Source organism: Amblyraja radiata, chromosome 29, assembly GCF_010909765.2.
Source record: "Amblyraja radiata isolate CabotCenter1 chromosome 29, sAmbRad1.1.pri, whole genome shotgun sequence".
Lineage (NCBI taxonomy): Eukaryota > Metazoa > Chordata > Chondrichthyes > Rajiformes > Rajidae > Amblyraja > Amblyraja radiata.
In genome coordinates, this window is record NC_045984.1 from 26,976,560 (window position 1) to 27,000,763 (window position 24,204).

Consider the following 24,204-nt stretch of genomic DNA (forward strand, 5'->3'; position numbering starts at 1 on the left):
CAATTGCTTCCCTTTATCTAATTCCCAATGATTCAATCATGCATCACAGGAAAATCCCTTGATCCCAGGAACCAATCTTGTCAACCTTCTGTGAACTGCCTCGTTGGCAACTAAATTTACAAGAATAATCCCAGGAATTAGTAGGATAACCTTTGATGAGCGTTTGTCGGCACTGGGCCTGTACTCGCTGGAGTTTAGAAGAATGAAGGGGGACCTCATTGAAACATACAGAATAGTGAAAAGCTTGGATAAAGTGGATGTGGAGAGGATGTTTCCACTAATGGGAGAGTCTAGGACTAGAGGACGTAGCCCCAGAATTAAAGGACGTTCTTTTAGGAAGGAGCTGAGGAGAAAAGACTTTAGTCAGAGGGTGGTGAATCTGTGGAATTCTTTGTCACAGAAGGCTGTGGAGTCCAAGTCAGTGGATATATTTAAGGCGGAGATATAGATTCTTGATTAGTACACGTGTCAGAGGTTATGGGGAGAAGGCAGGAGAATGGGGTTAGGAGGGAGAGATAGATCAGCCATGATTGAATGGCGGAGTAGACTTGATGGCCGAATTGCCTAATTCTACTATACCTTATATTCTTCCTAAATAAGGAAAATGCAGTGTTGTAGCGAGTGTTCTGAACAATGCTCTGAAAAACCGTGGTGGAGAATAACCATTTTAGGAGGTGACAGGGAGGATCGTTTCCCAGTGACATGCGATCCGGTGCATTCATTGAGTGGGTAGCTAGGGCCCTACATCTGAATGAAACCTGTCATAGAAACATAGAAAATAGGTGCAGGAGTAGGCCATTCGGCCCTTCGAGCCTGCACCGCCATTCAATATGATCATGGCTGAACATCCAACTCAGTATCCTGTACCTGCCTTCTCTCCATACCCCCTGATCCCTTTAGCCACAAGGGCCACATCTAACTCCCTCTTAAATATAGCCAATGAACTGGCCTCAACTACATTCTGTGGCAGAGAATTCCACAGATTCACCACTCTCGGTGTAAAAAATGTTTTTCTCATCTCAGTCCTAAAAGATTTCCCCTTTATCATTAAACTGTGACCCCTTGTTCTGGACTTCCCCAACATCGGGAACAATCTTCCTGCATCTAGCCTGTCCAACCCCTTAAGAATTTTGTAAGTTTCTATAAGATCCCCCCTCAATCTTCCAAATTCTAGCGAGTACAAGCCGAGTCCTTCTACACAGATCTGTAGTGGAATTTTAGACTATTAGTTTATCTTCACGTGTACCGAGATACAGTGCAGAGCTTTTGTTGTGTGCTGACCTGTCAGCGAAAAGAGAATATGCAATTACAATCATGCCGCCCACGGTGCACAGATAGTTTAAGAAGAGCATTTTGTGTCTACCTTCGATTTAAACCACAATCTGCAGTTCTTTCCTATACATTAAGAAGAGGACAGTTAAAGTAAGAAATGCTGCTGCTGCTGCTGGAGTAGAGATATATAAGTGCAGCGATTGTAATCCACCGCTGTGACCTGCACACAAAGACTCGCCTGGCTTGGCCGTCATCTTGGATCAAGTCCCAGGCTCAGTTATGGCCTAAGCAGGTCATCTTCGCATTTGCCCCATCATCCATTGACTAAATGCGGCACTGGTGCAGTGGTAGAATTGCTGCCTTGCAGCGCCAGAGATTCGAGTTCAATCCTGACTACGGGTGCTTGTCTGTGCTGAATTTATACGTTCTCCCCGTGACCGCGTGTTTTTTCCCCCCGGGATTTTCGCTTTCCTCCCGCACTCCAAAGGCGTGCAGGTTTGTAGGTTAATTGGCATGATATAATTGTAAATTGTCCCTGGTTTGTGTAGGATGGTGTTAAGTGTACAGGAATCGCAGGTCGGTGCGGACTCGGTGGGCCGAAGGGCCTGTTTCTGCGCTGTATCTCTAAACTTATGTGAAGCATCAGAGCTGCAAGAACGCTGGGTCACAAGGATATCGTACGACTTACCTTAGGAAACCGCTCCTTGTACACATGGTTCATCATCACAATCTCATTATCGAAGGAAAGTGACGAGCGGCCTGGGCTACTGAAAACAGGAATAATAAAAAGTGTTATCAATATTATCGACATTACCAAGATGATTGATAATAATACAAGTTAAATTATTGTAATTCACTTTTAGTTTATTATTGTTACATGTACCGAGGTAAAATGAAAAACATTTTTGTTGCGTGCTATCCAGTCAGCGAATAGACTGTACATGATTACAACCACGGTGTACAGATACAAGGGTATAACGTTTAGTACACTTTAGTCTGCTTGAACTGTTTTGACTATTTTACTGTTCTTTTTACAAACCATGTTCTCGGGGTATCTATATCTAAATGTTATTAGTTATTTAGGTTATGACATCGGATGGAAGCTGCATACCAAATCTCGTTGCACTTATGTGCAATGACAATAAAATATATTATTATTATTATTATTACAAGATAAAGTTCAGTAAAGTCCAATTAAAGATATAGAGGAAAAAGGAAATGCAGATCAGCGCTGGTTTATACTAAAGATAGACACAAAGTGCTGGAGTAACTCAGCGGGTTAGGCTGCATCTCTGGAGAAAAAGATGGATGACGTTCCGGGTCAGGACCCTTCTACAGATGTCATTTATCTTTTATCTCCAGAGATGCTGCCTGACCTGCTGAGTTACCCCCTGCACTTTGTGACTACCTTTCTGATTAAAGATAATTTGAGGTCTCCAGTATGGTAGATGGGAGCTGGTGAGAGGACAGTTCAGTTGCCTGATAACAGCTGGGGGAAAAAACTGTCCCTGAATCTAGAGGCATGTGTTTTTCAAACTTCTGTGCCGCTTGCCTGATGGGAGAGGGCAGAAGAGGGAGTGACCGGGTGGGACAGGTACTTGACTATGCTAGTGGCCTTGCCGAGGCAGCGTGAAGTGTAGATGGATGGAGTCACTGGAAGGGAGGTTGGTTTGTGTGATGGTCTGGGCTGCGTCCACAACTCTCTTGCGGTCTTGGATGGAGTTGTTCCCAAACCGTGCTGCGATGCAGTCCGATAAAATGCTTTCTACGGGGGCATCTGCAGACGTTGGTGCTGGGTTGTTGGGGACATGCCGAACTTCTCAAGTCTTCCAAGGAAGTAGAGGCGTTGATGATTGTAATTATATACACTAATCATGTATTGTGTTTTTGTATATAATTCATGATGCTTTTATAAGTAATATATTAAGTATTTATATGTATTTTGTGGTGTTTTTATATGCAATGTATTTGATGTAATGTCGTCTCTTGTCTGGACCTTGAGTCTGAAAGTTTAATAAGTTTAATGGAGGCAGGTTCTCTGGATGCTTTCAAGAGAGAGCTAGATAGGGCTCTTAAAAATAGCGGAGTCAGGGGATATGGGGAGAAGACAGGAACGGGGTACAGATTGGGGATGATCAGCCATGATCACATTGAATGGCGGTGCTGGCTCGAAGGGCCAAATGGCCTATTGTCTAATAATAATAAATCTGATTAGTATTGGTGGTATCATTGATATTAAACTCGTTGGAACACCGATTGACCAGTCAAGGACGTTAGTGATAGTCGAGATACCTTTGCTCTGGACTTCCCCTCTAACCCCCACTCCTCTTACCTGAGGCTCCTGGATCGAGGGCGTGTGATGGGCGACTGAGACCCGTCATCGTCAGCGACGCTGTCCGTGCTGCGGAAGTGCTTGCAGAGCGATCGCAGCTCCTCCGCTGTGGGCTGGAACGGCAGCTGATGCAGCCGCTCCTGAGAGGAGGAGGAGGACTGGCAGAAACACAAAACACTTCTGGTGAGACCTCAGTCCGAGCTGAGGCACGTGGGCCATCTCGGAACCCGAGAAGCTTCTCCCATCCCTCACACACCCATCTGTGCCCACTTTCCCCACCCCCCCCCCCCCCCATAGTCCTCAACCTCCCCATCCCCCCCACACCACTCTCCCTTTAGCCCAATCTCTCCCATTCACCCGCACACATTCCCACCCCTGCGCTGCCACACCTACTCTCACTCCCCAACCTCTCCCTGTCCCCACCGCATGTTGGGAGGGATTGGGCACCAGTGGCACGGCTGGCAGAGCCGCTGCCTCACAGCTCCAGAGACCCGGGTTCGATCCTGACCTCGGGTGCTGCCTGTACGTAGTTTGCACGGACTCCCTGTGACCGCGTGGGATTCCTCCGGTTCCCTCCCACGTCCCAAAGACATGCAGGTTTACGGCTTAATTGGCCTCTGTAAATTGCTCCCTTGCGTCTAGGGGGTGGATGGGAAAGTGGGATAACATAGAGCTAGTGGGAACGGGTGATCGATGGTTGGAGCGGATTTAGTGGGCCTGTTTCCATGCTGGATCTATGCGTCAGTCCTGGGGGAGGACTCACCGACAGAGTGGAGCTTGGAGTGTTGGTTCCATATCCTGAGGATGGCAGGGAGGCCAAGGACCAGCGGCGACCATCCATCCTGTGAAGGAAAAATCAGCACAGTGTGATCCCACTGCCATCAAGAAAAAACAAACTCCAATGTTTACAATGGGACCATATTGTCAAATGTACCCAGGTACAGTGAAATTCATGTTTGTACACAGTTCAGTACAGGTATCACTATACATAAGCACTTGGATACATCTTAGATAAACTCACTGAAAGTAAGCATGCAGGTACAGCAGGCAGTGAAGAAAGCTAATGGCATGTTAGTCTTCATAACAAGAGGAGTTGAGTATAGGAGCAAAGAAGTCCTTCTGCAGTTGTACAGGGCCCTGATGAGACCACACCTGGAGTATTGTGCGCAGTTTTGGTCTCCCTATTTGAGGAAGGACATTCTTGCTATTGAGGGAGTGCAGCATAGGTTCACAAGGTTAATTCCCAGCACGGCGGGACTGTCATATGCTGATAGAATGGAGCGGTTGGGATTTAGAAGGTTGATACGGGATCTTATTGAAACATATAAGATTATTAAGAAATTGGACACGCAAGAGGCAGGAAACATGTTCGCGATGTTGGGGGAGTCCAGAACCAGGGGCCACAGTTTAAGAATAAGGGGTAGGCCATTTAGAACGGAGATGAGGAAAAAGTTTTTCACCCAGAGAGTTGTGAATCTGTGGAATTCTCTGCCTCAGAAGGCAGTGGAGGCCAATTCTCTGGATGTTTTCAAGAGAGTGTTAGATAGAGCTCTTAAAAGTAGCGGAGTCAGGGGATATGGCGAGAAGGCAGGAACTGGGTACTGATTGTGGATGATCAGCCATGATCATGGCGGTGCTGGCTCAAAGGGCCGAATGGCCTACTCCTGCACCTATTGTCTATTGTCTAAACTCCTGCCTCACTTGGAAGGGATGTTTAGGTCCTTTGGATGGTGTCGAGGAAAAAGGTGGTACATTTCCTAAAGTGGCAGGGGAAAGTGCAAGGGGAGAAGGGGCTGTTCGAGGGGGTGGAAGGGGAGAGTGGAGAGGCGAATGAGCGAAACAGAGGATCTTGAAGAAAACGGTCCCTGTGCGGAGAAGGGAAGGGGCAAGACATGGCTGGTGGTGGGATCACGTGGGAGCTGGGATAAAAATGGCCGAGGTTGATGTGTATGACGTGGAGGTTGGTGGGGTGAAAGAGGAGGATGGTGGAAACTCTATTGATGTTCAGTCTGGTGAAATTGGAGTCTCGGAGGAGTATTGGGAGTAGGAGTATGGGAAATGAGCGTGCGTGACGTTCAGCAGCTGAAGATGTGGAGATTTTAAGCCTCAAGCATTGGGGGAACTCCAGGAACATGAGATTAGATTAAATAAAATGAGATGAAGATTAGAAAGGAGATGAGGAGGAATTTCTTTAGTCAGAGGGTGGCGAATCTGTGAAATCCAATGCCACAAACTGCTGTGGAGGCCAAGTCATTGGGTGTTTTTAAGGCAGGGATTGATTAGTAAGGGTGTCGAGGGTTATGGGGGAAGAGGCAGGAGAATTGGGTTGAGAGGGAAAGATAGATCAGCCATGCTTGAATTACTGAGTAGACTCGATGGGCCGAATGGCCTATTTCTGCCCCTATGACTTATGAAATCTTAGGTTCTGTTGATGTTGAGTCAACCTCACACTGAGTGTGCATAAGTTTAGTTTAGTGATACAGCACGGAAACAGGCCCTTCGGCCCATCGGGTCCGCGCCGACCACACACATTAACACAATCCTACACCACTAAGGACAATTTTTTTTTACATTTACCAAACCAATTAGCCTACAAACTTGTACGTCTTTGGAGTGTGGGAGGAAACCAAAGGTCTCGGAGAAAACCCACGCAGGTCCACAGGGAGAACGTACAAACTCCGTACAGACAAGCACCCGTAGTCGGGATCGAACCCGGGTCTCCGGTGCAGCATTCGCTGTCGGGCAGCAACTCTACCGCTGCGCCACCGTGACCTCTTCCTATCTTGTGCCAAAACAAATCACCTGAAGTCAGGGACAGTGGACGAGGTTGGAATGCGCGCTGCCTAACCTTTCCGTGGAGAGAGGGAAGAAGTAGACTAGACCGAGTCGGCGTGGATCAGACCGAGGGAAGGGGTGAATCAGACACCTTCCTGCCTCCATCCCTCCTTGAACAAATGCCCCAATATGTGGACAAATCCCTCGCGTATGGAATTCCACACTACCTTCGTGCAAATGGAAAGTTGAGAGCAGGACTGGTGGACAATATCCTCGGGCTGTCCTGTGGGCTTCCAGCTAAATAATAACAATCACAAAACAATTGTCAAGGAAATTGGAATTAAAAATTGAAATCCAAAATAAAAAACCACAGATGTCATAAAATTAAGGCACATTTACCCACCATTGATTAGATACAGAGTGTAGCTAGCTCCCTCTACTCTTTCCTTCTAAGGCTCGGAGCAGCAAAAGTTTGATACTGGGTAAATCAATGCTAATTTCTTCCTTTACACCACTGGACTCTACTATTTCATCCTATCCCTGATAACTGTGTGAAAATGACCAAATCATTTGCAACCCTGACCTTATATCCAACCATAGTATGAGCATCAGGCACATGTCCAGATCATTTCTCAGCCCACCTATTTCCTTCTGCATTACTAAAGGAGCTGCATATCCATAAAGAAATACCCATCGTGTATAAACAGTGACCTTGTGACTCGGGTCAATCTCGGACCCACCACTACTGGCGGACCACGTCTGCAGAGACACAAGGAACTGCAAGTCCCGGTTTTCCCAACAAAAAGACACATGATGCTGGAGTAACTCAGCGGTCAGGCAGCATCTCTGCTGACATGTCGGGTCGGGGAGTGCATCAGCCTAAAGATGCACTATGGTAACAGGCCAAGGCTCCCAATCCCACTGGAGCGACACCGACATCAGACTTCCTATTCATAGACTACAGCTCTGCTTTTAACACCATTATCCCTCAGAATATCCCTCAGACAATCTCTGCCACTGGATTGTCAACTTCCTGACCAACAGACCCCAATCAGTGAGGACATGGGGCAAATCATCCTCTACGATAGTCCCCAACACTGGTGACCTCTGTAAATTGCCCCTTGTGCTTGAGGAGTAGATGCCGACCTGGGATAACATAGAACTAGTGCGAATGGGTGATCGATGGTCAACATGGACTTGGTGGGCTGAAGGGCCCGTTTCTGTGTGGTGCTTTTCAATCAATCTTTATTTAAGGATTTAATTTTAAGCCCCAATTCCTGCAAGGAAGCAATAAATGACGGATGTGAATGATTCTGAATGTTTCTTTACCTGCCGGTAGTGAGAGTGGAGAAAGAGGCCGAGAGAGGCTGGGAGACCCCGAGCCAACAACCAGGCTCTTCCTGTTACTCCGGCAACTGAGGACAAAAAAAATAGCAGACATTACGATCAGTTCAAAACATTCAGAGAGTGAAGCACTCACAGAGGTATGAGCGAGAATTGGAGTTACATCACTGGTGATAAAACCAGGAATATGGGCTGGGAAATGGGAATAACCAAACACACTTGGAGCAGGAGGTGGGAAACCAGGAGCAGTAGGTGGGACTTCGGGAATACAGATAGGAACAGGGCCTAACAGTGCTAGAGACCCGGGTTCGATCCCGACTATGGGTGCTGTCTGTGTGGAGTTTGTGCGTTCTCCTTGTGACCATGTGGGTTTTCCCTGGGTGCTCCGGACCTTCCTATCTCTAAAGACGTGCAGGTTCGGTAAATTGTCCCTGGTGTGCAGGATTAGAACTAGTGTACAGGTGATACTGGTCGGCAGGAATAATTCATTTGGCCATTCAAGTCTGCTCTGCCATTCATTAAGGTCATGGCTGTTTACATCCTCCTTTCAATGGGCAAACTAGAATAGCTTTCTCTCAAGCATTGGAAGCTGAGGGGGAGACTTGATATAGAAGTAAATAGAATTGTGAGAGGCATAGAACGGGTGGACAGTCAACCTTTTCCCCATTGTGGAAATATCAAAAATGAGACGGCAAAGCTTTAAGGTGAGAGAAAGGCAAATTTAAAGGAGATGCGCGGGTTAATATTTATTTTTGCACGGAGCATAGTGAGTTACAACAGTGGCTTTTAAGAGACTTATAGAAATGCACATGGATGTGCAGGGAATGGAGGGGTATGGATCACATACAGAGTAGATTAGTTTTGACAATAGACAATAGGTGCAGGAGTAGGCCATTTGGCCCCTCGAGCCAGCACCGCCATTCAATGTGATCATGGCTGATCATCCCCAATCAGTACCTCGTTCCTGCCTTCTCCCCATATCCCCTGACTCCGCTATCTTTAAGAGCCCTATCTAGCTCGCTCTTGAAAGCATCCAGAGAACCTGCCTCCACCGCCCTCTGAGGCAGAGAATTCCACAGACTCACATCTCTCTGTGTGAAAAAGTGTTTCCTCGTCTCCGTTCTAAATGGTTTACCCCTCATTCTTAAACTGTGGCCCCTGGTTCTGGACTCCCCCAACGGGAACATGTTTCCTGCCTCTAGCGTGTTTAGCCTGGCATCATGTTTGGCATGGGCATTGTGGGCCAAAGGGCCTGTTTCTGTGCTGTTCTGGTATACATTCTTAAAGAACGAAGTTCTCAAGTTGCTTTGTTAGAGAAAAAAAACCCCATGCCCTTTAAAATAGGTGAACCCTAGCTGTAGACTCTCATACAAGGGGAAAATATCTGTCCACATCCATCCTGTCAAGTCCCCTCATGTTCAAGTATGTTTCAATCAAATCATCTTATGTCATAGGAGGAGAATTAGGCCATTCAGCCCATCGAGTCTTTCCCTCTCAACCGCATTCTCCTGCCATGTCCCCATAAACCTTGATACCCACACTAATCATATAATCAAGAATCTCTCAAATTCTCCACTTAAAAAATATCCAATGATGGTCTCTACAGCTGTCTGTGGCAATGAATTCCACAGGTTCACCAACCTCTGACGAAATAAATTCCTCATCTCCTTTCTACAGATACGTTGTTTTATTCTGAGACTGTGCCCTCTGGTCCTGGACTATCCCACTAATGGAAACGTCCTCATCACATCCACTCTATCCAGGTCTTTCACTAATCAGCAAGTTTCAAGGAGGTCCCAACCCCTCATCCTTCTAAACTCCAGCGAGTACATGCCCAGTACTGTCAAACGCTCGTCATACGTTAGCCCGTTCATCCCTGGGAGCATTCTCGTTGACCTCTTGCACTCTTCTAGACTCCAGCAGATGGATGCCTAGCTTCTTCCACCTTTCTTCATAAGAAAATCTGATCATTACAGCTGTGCATTAATAAACCTTCCTTGAACTGCTTCGAAAGCACTATCATAACTTCCTTAAAAATGATGTACAGTATTCCAGATGTGGTCACTGCAGCCCAATATGTCTAATTTGCCTGATGTAACCTAATATCACCTGATATAAGGTGACATAAGTGAAGCATAACATCCTTAATTTTGTATTCAGTTCCCCTAACAATACACATTAATATTGCTTGTTTCATAATTACTTGCTCTGCACACCAGCCATTTTCTCCTCACCAGAGAGCCATGAGATAGGATGACATTCTGGTTCCTCTGCATTTCAGAGTTCTGCAATCTCTAATTTAGATCATTTTTCTTGGACAATTTTCTGTTTTCCAATATGATTTTGCCATATCATTGCCCATTCACTTAACCTACCCACATCCCTGGGTAATCCCCTTGTTAATACTTCACAATTTACTTCCATTGGCAAATTTAGCAACCATATGTTCGTTTGAGATGCCAACATTGATCCCTGGGGCAGCCTGCTTAATGCATCTTACCAACCAGAAAAGACCCATTTTGGGGGGGGGGAAAGAAACTGCAGATGCTGAAATCTTGAGCAAAACACAGAGTTCTGTAGTAACTCAGCGGGTCAGGTAGCATCAATGGATGTACTGCCGATGTTTCGGGTCAGGACCCTTCTTCGGACCCATGTCTGTTTCTTATTAACCAGCCAACCTTCTGTCCACTGACCTTTCCTCCAGAGATACTGCCTGACCCGCTGAGTTACTCCAGCATGTTGTGTCTATCTTCTGCCCACGGTGATATGTTAGCCTCGTACACCTCAGTTATATTTCACGCATTAGCAGTTAATTTGGCATGTTAGCAAATTCTTTCTGGAAATGCAAGTACACCAGGCCCACTGGTTGCTCCCATCCACAGCACATGTTGCAGTTCCCTTCACATCAGCTGGCCTGCTGCCACAATCTTCATCGCCTTCCCACCCCTGCCCTTCATCTCCCTACAATCAAAACTCAAATATTGACACAACCTCTCCCTCAGCCTCTAAACTCAGGAAGGAGTCAGACAGCCTCACACTCTCCATTCTCTCGCCCTCTGAATTACTTTTGTCGCATTCCATCGTGTAGAAGATCATTTTCCTGCCGCAAGTGCGAGACGAACAAGGAGGATCTATCTGGCCGATTTCTCGATGTCGTTACTAACATTTCCAATCAAAGACAACAATAGTACTTGGCATCATTAGCAGTTGTGGGAGCTGGCTGTGTGTGCATTTGCTATCGCATTTCTTGCAACGTCACAGCAAGAAATGCTTCAAAGCATTTTGTTGGCTGTGGAGAGATTTGCAACATGCTGATATTGTGATAAGCATAGAAATGCAAATGCTTTCATTGGGGCGCAGCGTTAGAGTTGCGACGCCATTCACACGGGTTTGATCCTAACTACAGGTGCTGTCTGTAGGTTCTCCCTGGGACCGCGTGGGTTTTCTCCAGGTACTTCGGCTTTTCCTCCCACCTTTCAAAGACGTGCAGGTTTGTAAGTTAATTCTGTAAATTGTCCCCAGTGTGTGTAGGATACAACTGGTGCGTAGGTGATTGCTGGTTGGCGTAGATTTGGTGGGTTGAAGGTCCCGTTTCCACGCTGTATCTCTAAACTAAACTAAAGTTAACTTTGTACATCTGGATACTCGTTCCAAACTTTTGATCCACCTCCACACATGCAATGATCATTATTCAACCCTTTCCGGTCTCACTGATTTTGTGATCTAATCTCGTGTCACTCGCAGATAGGATATCCAACTGCCTTGAAATTTTCCAATCTCATTTTGCCATCCTGACCTAGTATATGGTAGCCAGAAGCCAAGCTCAGCAACAAGCTGATATAGCCGGCACTGTAAACCAATGAAGCATCTCTGGGCTTTAACCCAGCTGGATTCAAAGCCACGACCTGAAGAGAAAAGCAATTAAAGAAACCCCTGATTGTGCTTTTTACATTTTTTTTTAGACTGACAGCATGGATACAGGCCCCCTCGGCCCAGCAAGTCCACGTCAACTGCTCGTTCACAGTATTTCTACGTTATCCCACTTTCTCATCCACTCCACACATGGGGCTATTTTGACAGTGGCCAATTAAGCTGCATACCCTTCCGTCTTTGGGATACGGGAGTGAACCCACCCGGTCACACGGACAATGTGCAAACTCCGCACAAATAACGCCTGAAGTCAGGATTGAACCCGGGTCTCCGTCTCTGATGCCGCGAGGCAGCAGCTGTGCCACTGTGTCACTCCTGTTGTCATAAAACAAACTGAAAGCAAGTTCAGCCACATAGGCAAGGTCTTCTTTTCTTTCCTTTCTAAGTCTTCTTTCTTGGAAGCACTGACCACGGTAGAGTTTTGTTCTTTGCTTGTCTGCGTTTGAAGCTACACAGTAGACAATAGGTGCAGGAGTAGGTCATTCGGCCCTTCGAGCCAGCACCGCCATTCAATGTGATTATGGCTGATCATCCTCAATCAGTACCCCGTTCCTGCCATCTCCGCATATCCCCTGACTCCGCTATCTTTAAGAGCCCTATCTAGCTCTCTCTTCAAAGCATCCAGAGAACCTGCCTCCATCGCCCTCTGAGGCAGAGAATTCCACAGACTCACAACTCTCTGTGAGAAAAAGTGTTTCCTTGTCTCAGTTCTAAATGGCTTACTCCTTATTCTTCAACTGTGGCCCCTGGTTCTGGATTCCCCCAACATCTGAAACATGTTTTCTGCCTCAATTCTCTTGTGTGAACTCTTCAGTTGTTGAGTTATTTGGCTGTGGCAGGCATCACACGTCTGAAGCCGACATGTATGCTGACCTTCAGTCTGAAGAAGGATCTCGACCCGAAACGTCACCTACTCCTTTTCTCCAGAGATGCTGTCTGACCTGCTGAGTTACTCCAGCATGCTGTGTCTAACTTCGGTTTAAACCAGCATCTGCATTGTGTTCCTACGCATCACATGCCTCTCCCAGGTTCAGATAACAGATCCTCAGCCTGAAACATTCACCTACTGTTCTGTTTCTCCCACCTCCTCCTCCATTCAATAAGATCACGGCTGGTCCACTACTTCATTCCACCCATGAATCCAATTATAACTGTTCTGCCGGGGAGCTTCCAGCCAAACCTACTGGCTCACAAACTTTTCAACCCTACTGACCCACTCACCGCCAAAGATCTACATTTATCCTAAACAAATCCAATTGCTTTCTCACCTCCTGCATCAATCCCACACTAATGCCACTGCCACTGCACCTTGTCAGAGGGGGGGTGGGGGTGGAAAGGGGGGTGAGGGGTGGAGGGGGGGGAGAGGGGTGGGGGGGGGGTGAAGGGTGGAGAGGGGGGGGGGGGGGGAGAGGGGCCGTGAGAGAGAGAGGGGGGGGGGGGAGAGAGGGAAACAAAATAAAAATAAATAGACTAGAGTTGTTTCCTCTTCGAGGAGAGAGAGAAATGGAAGAGAGAAGACAGTTGTAAAGAAATGGAAGTGGAAGATAGCCATAAGTGGAAGGAATATAGATGGTAAATGCTTGACGTCAGTAGGAAATAAATAAGGAAAGGCACTGTGAGCAACTCTGTGCTGTCATCCACGATGATGCAGCGCTCAGTCCGGAAACAAGGGCCCATCTCATCTCATCGCCTCAGCCTATCTATAGAGAATGCGTTCACTTCACTCGAAGTCATCATTACTGAAATATTAAACATGCTCTGATAGAAATGCAGGCCTGCCTCTACCGAGACGGCACTGGAGCAGAGAGGGAGGGGGGGTGGGGGGGGATATCACAAGTCAAACAGGCCGAACAGCAACAACAACAACAACACCCACAGACATATTTACCTTTTGGAGCGCTGGAGCAAGGAGCCCGTCACACAGTGACCCTTGTAGCTGGGCAGCCCTGCCCACTCACTGGGGTCAGACATGATGGCTCCCAAACTTCTGATCAGCACTTTGAGGGTTAAAATCAAATGTTGATTCTGTCCGTTGGACGCAGGGATCCTCTCACATTGTTTTTACATTCGGTGACCTGGCCTTTCATCTTCTGAGCCGCCCACAATTCCAATATATTGTTGTTATCACCATGGCCGACACAGGTCTTTGTCTCTCCTCTCTCTCTACCCCTTCCCTACTCAATCTCTTCTTCCCACTCACTCACTCACTCAATCAATCTCTCTGCTCCATTTTCTCCCACACCATTTTCTTTTATTTCTTCCTCACTTGTGCCCTCTTTACCTCACCCACTTTCTTCCTCTCTCCCTTGCCTATCCCTCCTCCCCACCCCCTTCTCTCACACTCCCTCCTCTCTCCCTCCCTCCTCACACTTTACTCTTTCACACCCTCACATCATCCTTCCCTTTCTTTGCTCTTCTTTACCCCCTCTCCCTCAGCCTCTCCTCTCTACCCCTCTCTCTCATGCACTCACTCCCTACCCTCTCTCTCCACCTCACTCTATTTTCTCCCCTTCTTTCACACTCTCCTCTCTCTGTTCACCCTCTGCTCTCCTTCCCTGTTCTCTCTTTCTCTCTCTCACACTTTCTCTCTCTCCCCCTCCGCCCCTCGCCCTTCTTCCCTCTATCTATCTCTCTCCTTCACTCTCATTCACACAATCTCTCTCTCCCACTCTTTGCCCCCCTCCCCCCGTTCTCCTTTCCCTCTCTTTCTCCCCTTCACTTTCACACTCTCTCTCTCTCCCCCCTTCACTTTCACACTCACTCTCTCTCCCTCCTTCACTCTCTCCCACCCTCTCTCCACGACTCACTCACACACTCTTCCTCTCCTCCCTCCCTCCTTCCCTCCCTCTCGCTGCATGAGAGGATCAGAGGCCCAGTCGATGGCGCCGCCCTCCTGTCCCCGGCGCCACGGTAGTTGAGGCCCGCAAACCCACCAGCGGCCCCGGCAGCAGGGCAGGAAGCAGCGGCTGACAGGAAGCCCACAGCTGGGCGGGGCTCACACCCGGGCCCGGGCCTCTTTTGTCTTTGTGGAGCAGACGGAGAGGCCGCGGGCGCCGGGGTTCAGCTGTGTGGACCCCCCTCCTCTCCTCCTCTCCTCGGCATTTCCCAAACTCTTGTCCCCTTTCCACAACAACCTCCCCCCCCCCCACTCCACATCAACCTCCTCTTCCACAACCACCCCCCAAAAAAATCACCCCCTTCCACAACAACCCCCCCTCTCCCATCTAACACTTCCACAACCCCCCCCCCCCAAATCACCCCCTTCCACAACAACCCCCCCCATCTTCCACTTCCACAATCCCCCCCAAACCCAGTCCCAAAATCACCCCCTTCCACAACAACCCCCCCATCTTCCACAATCCCCCCAACCCAACCCCAAAATCACCCCCTTCCACAACAACCCCCCCATCTTCCACTTCCACAATCACCCCCCCCACCCAGCCCCAAAATCACCCCCTTCCACAACAACCCCTCCCCATCACAGTTCACAACAAACCCCCCCATCTCATAATAACCCTCGACCATAATGACCAGTCTGCAACAAAACTCCATCCCCTTCCATAATAACCCCCTCCCTTTTCCTATCTAAGTCCACAATTCCTCCCCACCTCATCCTCTTCCACAACCACCCTCCATAATCCCCCCCGCCCTCCGTCCACAACAACCCCCCTCCATAATAACCCCCATCGATAACAAACCCCCCAACCCTTTCCATAATAGTCCCCCTCAACATCATGCTCCTCACCCCCTTCCACAACCCCATCTCAACCCCATACTCCCCAAGTCTGCCAACCCATCTATTTCCTCAAACCTTTCTAGATTCACCTCCTGCAATCCTGCCAAATACTCTCCCTTTCTCCCCCCCCCCCCCCCCCCCATACTTCCTCTCAGTTTTTCATTCTCTCTCCCAATCCCTATTACCCCCCCCCCCCCCCCAACTTCCTCATCCTGCATCACCACACGCTCTTTGCTCCCCAAGATCGCTTGGAACATAACAGCTAATGGAAGACCTCTGCACAGGTTCAAACGATCAGTCCAGCCATGTAGAAAAGAAGAATGAAGAACAGATTGTGATGGATTGAGGTAATACTGGGAATGTCATTATATGCTGATGACCAACCAAACATTTACACAATCTGTACATTTATCCCATTTTTCCTTCACCCCACAATATCCTCAACCACCCCCAGATTCTACCACGAGGAAACACTTTTTCTCACAGAGAGTTGTGAGTCTGTGGAATTCTGTGCCTCAGAGGAGGCAGAGAAGGTGGAGGCAGGTGGAGAAGGTGGAGGCAGGTTCTCTGGATGCTTTCAAGAGAGAGCTAGATAGGGCTCTTAAAAATAGCGGAGTCAGGGGATATGGGGAGAAGGCAGGAACGGGGTACTGATTGGGGATGATCAGCCATGATCGCATTAAATGGCGGTGCTGGCTCGAAGGGCCGAATGGCCTCCTCCTGCACCTATTGTCTATTGTCACTCACACACACACACATGATGGGAATTTACAGTGACAAATTAACCTGCAAACCCGCACATCATTGGGGCAGAACAGGACTGCTTGGAGGAAACCCTCATGGTCACAAGAACATGCAAACTCTAAATAGGCAGCACCAGTGGTCAGAATTGTAGCCGGGTCTCTGGCACTGTGAGGAAGTGGATCTTCTAGTTGCCCATTGAACACCCTGACACTGGGTAGAAAAAGACGTGAAGACCTTAGAAAAATTAATGTCTTGAGGACAGTCCACATTACAATCGAAGAGGAGCTGGCTGTCCTAAACATATGAATGTAGATCAATCCGGGCCTGATCAGGTGTGGGATAACGTAGGTAGTTAGAGAGAGCTCTTAGGGCTAGAGGAATCAAGGGATATGGGGAGAAGGCAGGAACAATAGACAATAGGTGCAGGAGTAGGCCAGCACCGCCATTCAATGTGATCATGGCTGATCATCCCCAATCAGTACCCCATTCCTGCCTTCTACCCATATACCCTGACTCCGCTATTTTTAAGAGCCCTATCTAGCTCTCTCTTGAAAGCATCCAGAGAACCTGCCTCCACCGCCCTCTGAGGCACTCCTAGATCCCTCTGCTCTACAACTCTCCCGCCATTCACTGTGAAGATCCTATTACCTTGGTTTGGCTTTCCAAAATGCTACTCCTCGCACTAATATTTCGGGTTGGATGCCTACTGCTGGCCTTGCCAGTGACGCTCACATTCAATGAATAAATGTGAAAAATTGCATAAGAGCACGTGGAGATGTGATGAGCAATTGTATGTCCCTAGAACTAAACCTTCAGTACACCAGGAGGCACTCACAACTATCCAAAGAGAAGCAAGGAAACGATTTAAAACCCATGACTCGGGAAACCATGTTCTACATGATTCAAGAATCTCTTGACAACTTTGATCCAAATCTCAATAGAAGAGCTCAATATTGATTCCTCTAATTGGCACATGGAACCGTACAATAATTGTAAGATTAAATACGTAAGATATAGAAACAGAGTCAAAAACATGCGCTCCACCTTTCCTTGCTTTTTGCATATCATTCATTCGTTTGTTCTCTGTACCTTCTATATCTCTCGTTTCCCTCACCCCTGACTCTCAGTCTGAAGAAAGGTCTCGACCCGAAACGTCACCTCTTCCTTTCCTCCAGAGATGTTGCCAGACCCGCTGAGTTATTCCAGCTTTTTGTGTCTGTCTTCTATATACTGTATGGTTCCTTATGTCTGCTTTGCCATTAAATAAGATTGTGAAGGATCTGATCTTTGCCTCAATCCCGCTTTCTTGCCTGATACTAGTAACCCTTGACTACCCTATAATTCAGAAATCTGTCGATCCCAGCCCATGCATCTCTGGGATAAACAATTCCAATATTCGTGACCCGCAGAGAAGACATTTCTTTTCTGCTCAATCTTAACTGGTGACTTCTTATTCTGGAATTATGATTCCTAGTTCTGGATTTCCCCTATAAGGGAAAATAAGATCTTAAGGGCCTGTCCCACTGCACGAGGTAATTCAAGTTCTCCCAAGTTCTCCCCTGATTCGAGCTTGTGTAATGTACGTAGCGGGCACGCAGGAGCTCATGGATGTCACGTAGCGGCTCGTACGAGTAACAGTAGGTATTCGGGAAATCCGGTAAACTCGTGACGTTTTTTCAACACTGTGAAAAATGTCCACGAGTAAAAAAATACTCGTGATGAAAAAATTGTTACTTTTTACTCGTACGAGCCCCTACGTACCCACTACGTACATTACACGAGCTCGAATCAGGGGAGAACTCTTGAATTACCTCGTACAGTGGGACAGGCCCTTTAGCATCTAGTCCAGCATGCCCGTACAATCTTTTAAGGTTCAGTAGGATCACCTTTCAGTCTTGTAAACTTAAATGGTGAAAATAGTGAAAATGTCCAATGACAGACACAAAGTGAAGGAGATTCCATGCAGAGCAAGATAGGAGTGGGTCCATAACGTGGATACAAGCGTGGCACGATTTGGTTGCCGCTGCTCCCTCTTCACACTGTGTTTTTGATTTTCTGTTTTTGGATTGAATCCTGTTTTTAATTTGTGTCTCTGTGATGTCTTTATTACTTGTTATATTCCGATTATATGTTATTCCGATATACTATGTAAGGTGTCCTTGAGATGTTTGAAAGGCGCCCATTAAATAAAATTTATTATTATTATTATTACAAGGAGCTGGAGTAACGGTGGGACAGGCAGCATCTCTGGAGAACAAGGATGGGTGACGTTTGGAGTTGGGACCCTTCTTCAGACTAGAAGTAGGGTTCGGGGGGATGGGGTTGGGTGGGTGGGTGGGGGTGAAGAGCTGGAGGCGAGAGAAGACCAGGACCCGTCAGAGCCGGCCTCAAATGACCTCAGGCAGGGCGGTGCCTGGAAGCCCATCGTTGGCTCGGGAAGGTGGGATCTCAAGAGGAAAACAACGTGGGGAACTGCGGAACGGGTTAAACAACTAGGGTGGAGGAAGAGGGGAAGGGGGTTGTCTACAGAAGTTGCTTAAAATGAGAGAACACAATGTTCATACCGCAAAGTCAAACAAGGTCTCAGCTTTGGACATTGCTGCAGGGATTCTTCAAGGCATGTCCCAAGCCCAACTATTTCCGGCTGACATTATTACTGCACATTTGGCGGTCCATGGAAGTTCCCCCAGAACTTTAACAGAGAACGTACTTTAAAACATGGCTGTGGTTTGTGGTGTGGATTCAGTGTCGGAATGTTCCGGGCAGCCGTTCATGGTCTCTGTCGAGCTCATACATATTAGATTGTTTTGTGTTGTGCATTGTGTGAGTTGGGGCTAGGGTTGCCAACTGTCCCGTATTAGCCGGGACATCCCGTATATTGGGCTAAATTGGTTTGTCCCATACGGGACCGCTCTTGTCCCGTATTTGACTGCTACTACTCGGGTTGAGGGGGCTGTCGGTTGGAGCGGCGCGTCCCGACATAGTGCAGCCCATGGAGTGCAGCAGCAGCAGCGCCTCGCCCGTGGCCCCGTCGGTCGGCAGCCTGGCCAGCGGTCCGACCTTCGGACCTTCGCTTACCGCCGACACCACCACCCCTCCTTCTCATGGCCGATTATCGGTTTATGAGTTGGATGGGGTGCTGGGCCTAAACTCCTCAGCTGGCCTGCCGGCTGGGCTTTGTGTGCAGTCCAGCACCCGGGCCAACTCATCATTGCCGAATTGCCGTCGGGAATATGTCCTTTATTTTGACCTTTTGTCCCTTATTTGGGATTGAGAAAGTTGGTAACCCTAGTTGGGGCAGAGGAGGTGAGGGTCTGGCTTGTACTGTGAACCACGAGCGCAGGGGTGGGTTTGTGTTTTTTGGGCAGTGTACAGAGGGGTCGGTACTTACATACTGTGCCTCCGTGGCAAGCTCAGCTCTTTCTGCAAAAGAGGGAAACAGTTGTCAGCTTGTGCTCTCTTCCAGTGCCGAGATTGACTTAAGACACAACGGGAACAGGAGACATTATATCATATTATATGCGCCACAATCATCCTAGAGGTTTCATGGTTCCAGAACTGATCACACCATCTCTTGAGATGTTAGTCTCACGACTTGAGATAGTACACTCATGTCGTCACTCAAAAGTTATCTACCAGCAATCAACTCCGCCGTCACTCTGCCTCCCTTCCTCTGGGCAAGGCCCGATATTTAGGCCCAAGGCTTTCACGATCTAGTTTTAAAAATTGTCTGAGAAGGCTGAGAACGGGGAATATAATCAAACTAAATTAGTGGCAATTAACGAGGTCAATTGTGCAGAAATGCGAGGTCATCCCTTCAGCATAAAACATTTTTTAAATAGTGAGATACTTTGAAATTCAAAAGGGGGCCTGATTGTGGTTGTACAAGAGTACTGCTACACAAAGTACACATGGTACTGAAAACTAACACACAGGTGCAGCTGGCAGTTGGCCTTTTGTACAAGAGAATTTGCGTAAATGAGGCAAGATGCTTTATTCCAATTACACAGTGCTTTGGTGAGACTGCACCTGGAGTACTCAGTATATTTTTGGTTTCCTGAACTGTTAAAAAAGATAAACTTGCCCTGCAAACGAATACATCAAACATTTGCGAGGGTGGTTCCTGGCTTGGCGGTTCCTCTCAGCTTCACTGATGCTGTTATCTTTGTTCCTCAAAGATAATGACGTTATTCCTCGGGCTACATATTGTTATTCTCTACCTTACTGTTCTCTACATTACTCACTACACACTGGCGAGTTATTTTGTAATTCACCGATATCGTAAGACATGGGAGCATGGGATTAGGCCATTCGGCCCATTGAGTCTGTTCCGCCATTCGATCATGACTGATCTATTTTTCCCCCTCAACCCTATTCTCCTGCCTTCTTCCCGTAACCTGTCGGGGGTGCCCCCGACACTTCATGCTGTCTGGAAAAGCAGCCAACATAATCAAGGACCATTTAATGAATGAACAAATGAATTAATTAATGTTGATTGGTCAAGTATGTTCACATACAGGAATTTGCCTTGGTGCACCGCTCGCAAGTAACAACACGACATACAGTAAACAATTAAGAATAAAACATAAAACATGATAACATTAAGAATAAAACATTATAGTTTAAACATGTGAATGAAATAAAATACCAGAGCAAAAGGAGGCTACAGACTTTTGGTTAATGAGTAGAGCGACTGCTCCTGGAAAAAAAAAACTGTTTTTATGTCTGGCTGTGGCGGCTTTGACAGTCCAGAGTCGACTTCCAGAGGGAAGTGATTCAAAGAGTTTGTGGCCAGGGTGAGAGGGGTCAGAGATGATCTTACTCACTCGCTTCCTGGCCCTTGCAGTGTACAGTTTGTCAATGGGGGGGAAGGTTGCAGCCAACAACCTTCTCAGCTGATCGAACGATTCGTTGCAGTCTCCGGATGTCTGGTGGCTGAGCCAAACCAGAACTTGATGGAGAAGGCGAGGACAGACTCTACGATGGCCGTATAGAATTGGACCATCATTGCCCGTGGCAGATACAATACAATACAATACAATACAATACAATACGGTTTATTTGTCACATTGCACATAAAGTGCAAGTGAAATGAATATGTCAGCAGCGGTACAATGGTAAAGAACACACACAAAAACACAATAAAAATTTAACATAAACATCCACCACAGCATTCATCACTGTGGTGGAAGGCACACAATTTGGCCAGTCCTCCTCCATTTTCCCCCGTGGTCGGAACCTCAACCCTCCGCAGCCGTTGCTGCAGGCGTCCTGATGGTAAAAGGACAAGGTACAAGTCCAGGTAAGTCCAGGATCGGCTCTTCCCCACCGGAGACCGCGGCTTTAAGTTGGTGTAGGCCACAGGCCGGCGATCGAGATTTAAAGTTTAAAGTTCCCGCCGCGCCGCAGCCAGAAGCACCGCAGACCGCGGGGTCGGCGGTCGAAGCTCCCCTCCAGGGGTGATGGTAAGTCGCCACCGCACCCGCGGTAGAAGTTGGCCGAGGGCCGGCAGTGATGGCTTCTTCTTCCCCCGGGTCCCCCACGAGGGATCCCGGGCTGTAGACGCCGCGCCAGCTGGAGCTTCAGGTTGCCGGCTGCCCCGGGCCAGCGAAACGGAGCACTCCCCTCCAGCGAGGGCTCACCCGCTCCACGCCGAGAGTCCACGCTGTGCCCGCCGCTGAAGCCCCGGGCGCGTCTCCGGGAAAGGCCGCGCCGATCCTTGCTGTTAGGCCACGGGGGAGGCGACCTGGAAAATGTCGCCTCTCCATGGAGGAGGCGGCCAAAACGGTTTCCCCCTTACCCCCCCACACCACCCCCCACACAAAACACACAAAGAAACATTAAAAACATGCTTTAAAACATACTAAAAAAAATAAAAAAAGTTGAAAAAACTAACGCGCTGCTGACAGGGCTGCCGCCATTGCAGCGCCCCCACCGAAGGCCCGGTATGTAGATTGTGTTTCCTCAGCTGCCGCAGGAAGTACATCCTTTGTTGGGCCTTTTCGACTGTGGAGTCGATGGTGGCCTCCCATTTAAGGTCCTTGGAGATGATGGTTCCAAGGAACTTAAAAGACTCCACAGATGTGACTGTGGTGTTGTTGATGGTGAGTGGGGTGAGAGGAGGAGGAGCTCTCCTAAAGTCTACAATCAATTCCACTGTCTTAAGAGCATTGAGCTCCAGGTTGTTACGAAGGCACCAGGACACCAGCTGTGTCAATTCCTGTCTGTAGGCAGATTCCTCCCCATCCTGGATCAGTCCAATCAGGGTTGTGTCGTCCGCAAACTTGAGAAGCTTGACAGAGGTGTCTGTGGAGGTGCAGTCGTTGGTGTAGTGAGAGTAGAGGAGAGGAGAGAGTATGCAGCCTTGCGGTGCTCCTATGCTGAGGGTCTGCAAGTCTGAGATGTGCTTTCACAGCCTCACATGCTGCTTCCTGTCTGTCAGGAAGTTAGTGATCCACTGACAGAGGGGTTCAGGCACAGTCAACTGGGAGAGTTTGGAGTGTAGTAGCTCTGGCACAATGGTGTTGAATGCAGAGCTAAAATCCACAAACAAAACCTTTGCATAGATCCTCTGGCAGTCTAGGTGCTGGAGGATGAAGTGCAGGCCTAGGTTCACTGCCTCATCCACTGATCTATTGGCCCGGTATGCAAACTGCAGAGGGTCCAGGCGGGAGTTTGTGATATTTTTCAGCTTGGCCAGCACAAGTTTTTCAAGGGCCTTCATAACTACAGAGGTCAGTGCAAGAGGCCTGTTGTCATTAAGACCAGTAATCCTTGTTGTTTTGGGCACAAGGACAATAGTGAAGACTTTGAAGCAGGCAGGGACACAGTACAGGTTTGCCGGGACCGATTGAAAATGTCTGTGTAGACCGGTGCCAGTTGTTCGGCACAGAGATTGAGGATAGAGGGGGAAACATTGTCCGGTCCTGGAGATTTCCGGCTTTTCTGTCTCCTGAATGGCTTCTCCACCTCCTCAATTTCTATTGTTGGTGATGGAGAAGTGGCCAGACTGATGTCGGGCAGCAAGGAGGGGGTGGGTAGTGGACCAGGGCCCAGTCTTGCAGACTGGAGTCAAGCTGTAAGTGGGTGTTAAGTGGTGATTGGGGAGGAGTGGGTGGGAAAGGGCCCAGTCATTGCAGGCAGGAGTCAAGCTGTGAGCAGGTGTGAAGTGGTGATTAGGGAGGGAGGGGGTACCAGGGTTATGTCTCTGTTTATCGAACCTGCAGTAGAATTCGTTCAGGTCATTGGTCAGCTGGCGATTGTCCAAGGAGCGGGTGGGGGGGTGGGTTCCTCTTGTAGCTGGCAATTTCTTGCAAGCCCTTCCAAACTGAGCTGAGAACTTGGTTAGCTGAGAACTTGCTCCTCAACTTCTCAGAGTACCTTTCCTCGGCAGCTCTGATTTCTCTTCTCAGCTTGTACTTGGCCTGCCTGTAGAGGTCTACACCCCCTCCTGCTCCTTACACCCCTCGCCTCCCCTCTCCCACAAGGCAGACGATACAAAAGTTCGAAAGCACATGCACCAGATTCAAAAATTGCATTTTCCCTGGTTTTTATCAGACCCTTGAATGGTCTTCTCATCCTGCCTGGATCCTGTACCAAAGAGGACGTGTCCCAGCTCCTCCAATGACTACAGACCGTTGGCACTGACCTCACATATCATGAAGTCCCAGGAAAGGCTGGTGCTCACTCACCTGTGACCCCTGGTTAAACCCTACCTGGGCCCCCTGCAGTTCGCTTACCAAACAAAGGTGGGGTTTGAGGACGCCATCATCCACCTGCTCCATCGTTCCGATGTTCACCTAGATGAAAGAATGGGTCGACTGGGCTTGCAATCACTGGAATTTAGAAGGATGATAGGGTATCTTATAGAAAGATATAACATTCTTAAAGGATTGGACAGGCCAGACGCAGGAAAAATGTTCCCGATGTTGGGGGGGGGGGGGGTCCAGGACCAAAGGTCACAGTTCAAGAATAAGGGGTAGGACATTTTGGACTGAGATGAGGAAAAACGTTTTCACCCAGAGAGTTGAGAATCTGTGCAATTCTCTGCCACAGAAGGCAGTGGAGGCCA

At 48.2% G+C, this 24,204-nt stretch overlaps 1 protein-coding gene across 3 annotated transcripts in view; it reads right to left on the reverse strand.

Moving 5' to 3' along the window:
• The window catches only part of LOC116989524 (microtubule-associated serine/threonine-protein kinase 3-like), a 75,345-nt gene that overhangs the window by 40,718 nt on the left and 10,423 nt on the right, over positions 1 to 24,204 (reverse strand). Inside the window, exons 2-7 of one of the 3 annotated variants that reach the window (XM_033046993.1) lie at positions 19,525 to 19,556; positions 7,709 to 7,794; positions 6,607 to 6,676; positions 4,368 to 4,446; positions 3,605 to 3,762; positions 1,961 to 2,039 (exon numbers count right to left, since the gene is read on the reverse strand). In XM_033046993.1, coding sequence (XP_032902884.1) covers positions 1,961 to 2,039; positions 3,605 to 3,762; positions 4,368 to 4,446; positions 6,607 to 6,676; positions 7,709 to 7,794; positions 19,525 to 19,556 — 504 coding nt within the window. Of the gene's footprint in view, positions 1 to 1,960; positions 2,040 to 3,604; positions 3,763 to 4,367; positions 4,447 to 6,606; positions 6,677 to 7,708; positions 7,795 to 13,541; positions 13,967 to 19,524; positions 19,557 to 24,204 lie in introns of those variants that run through there. The other 2 variants (XM_033046992.1, XM_033046991.1) reach the window with 2 other exon arrangements.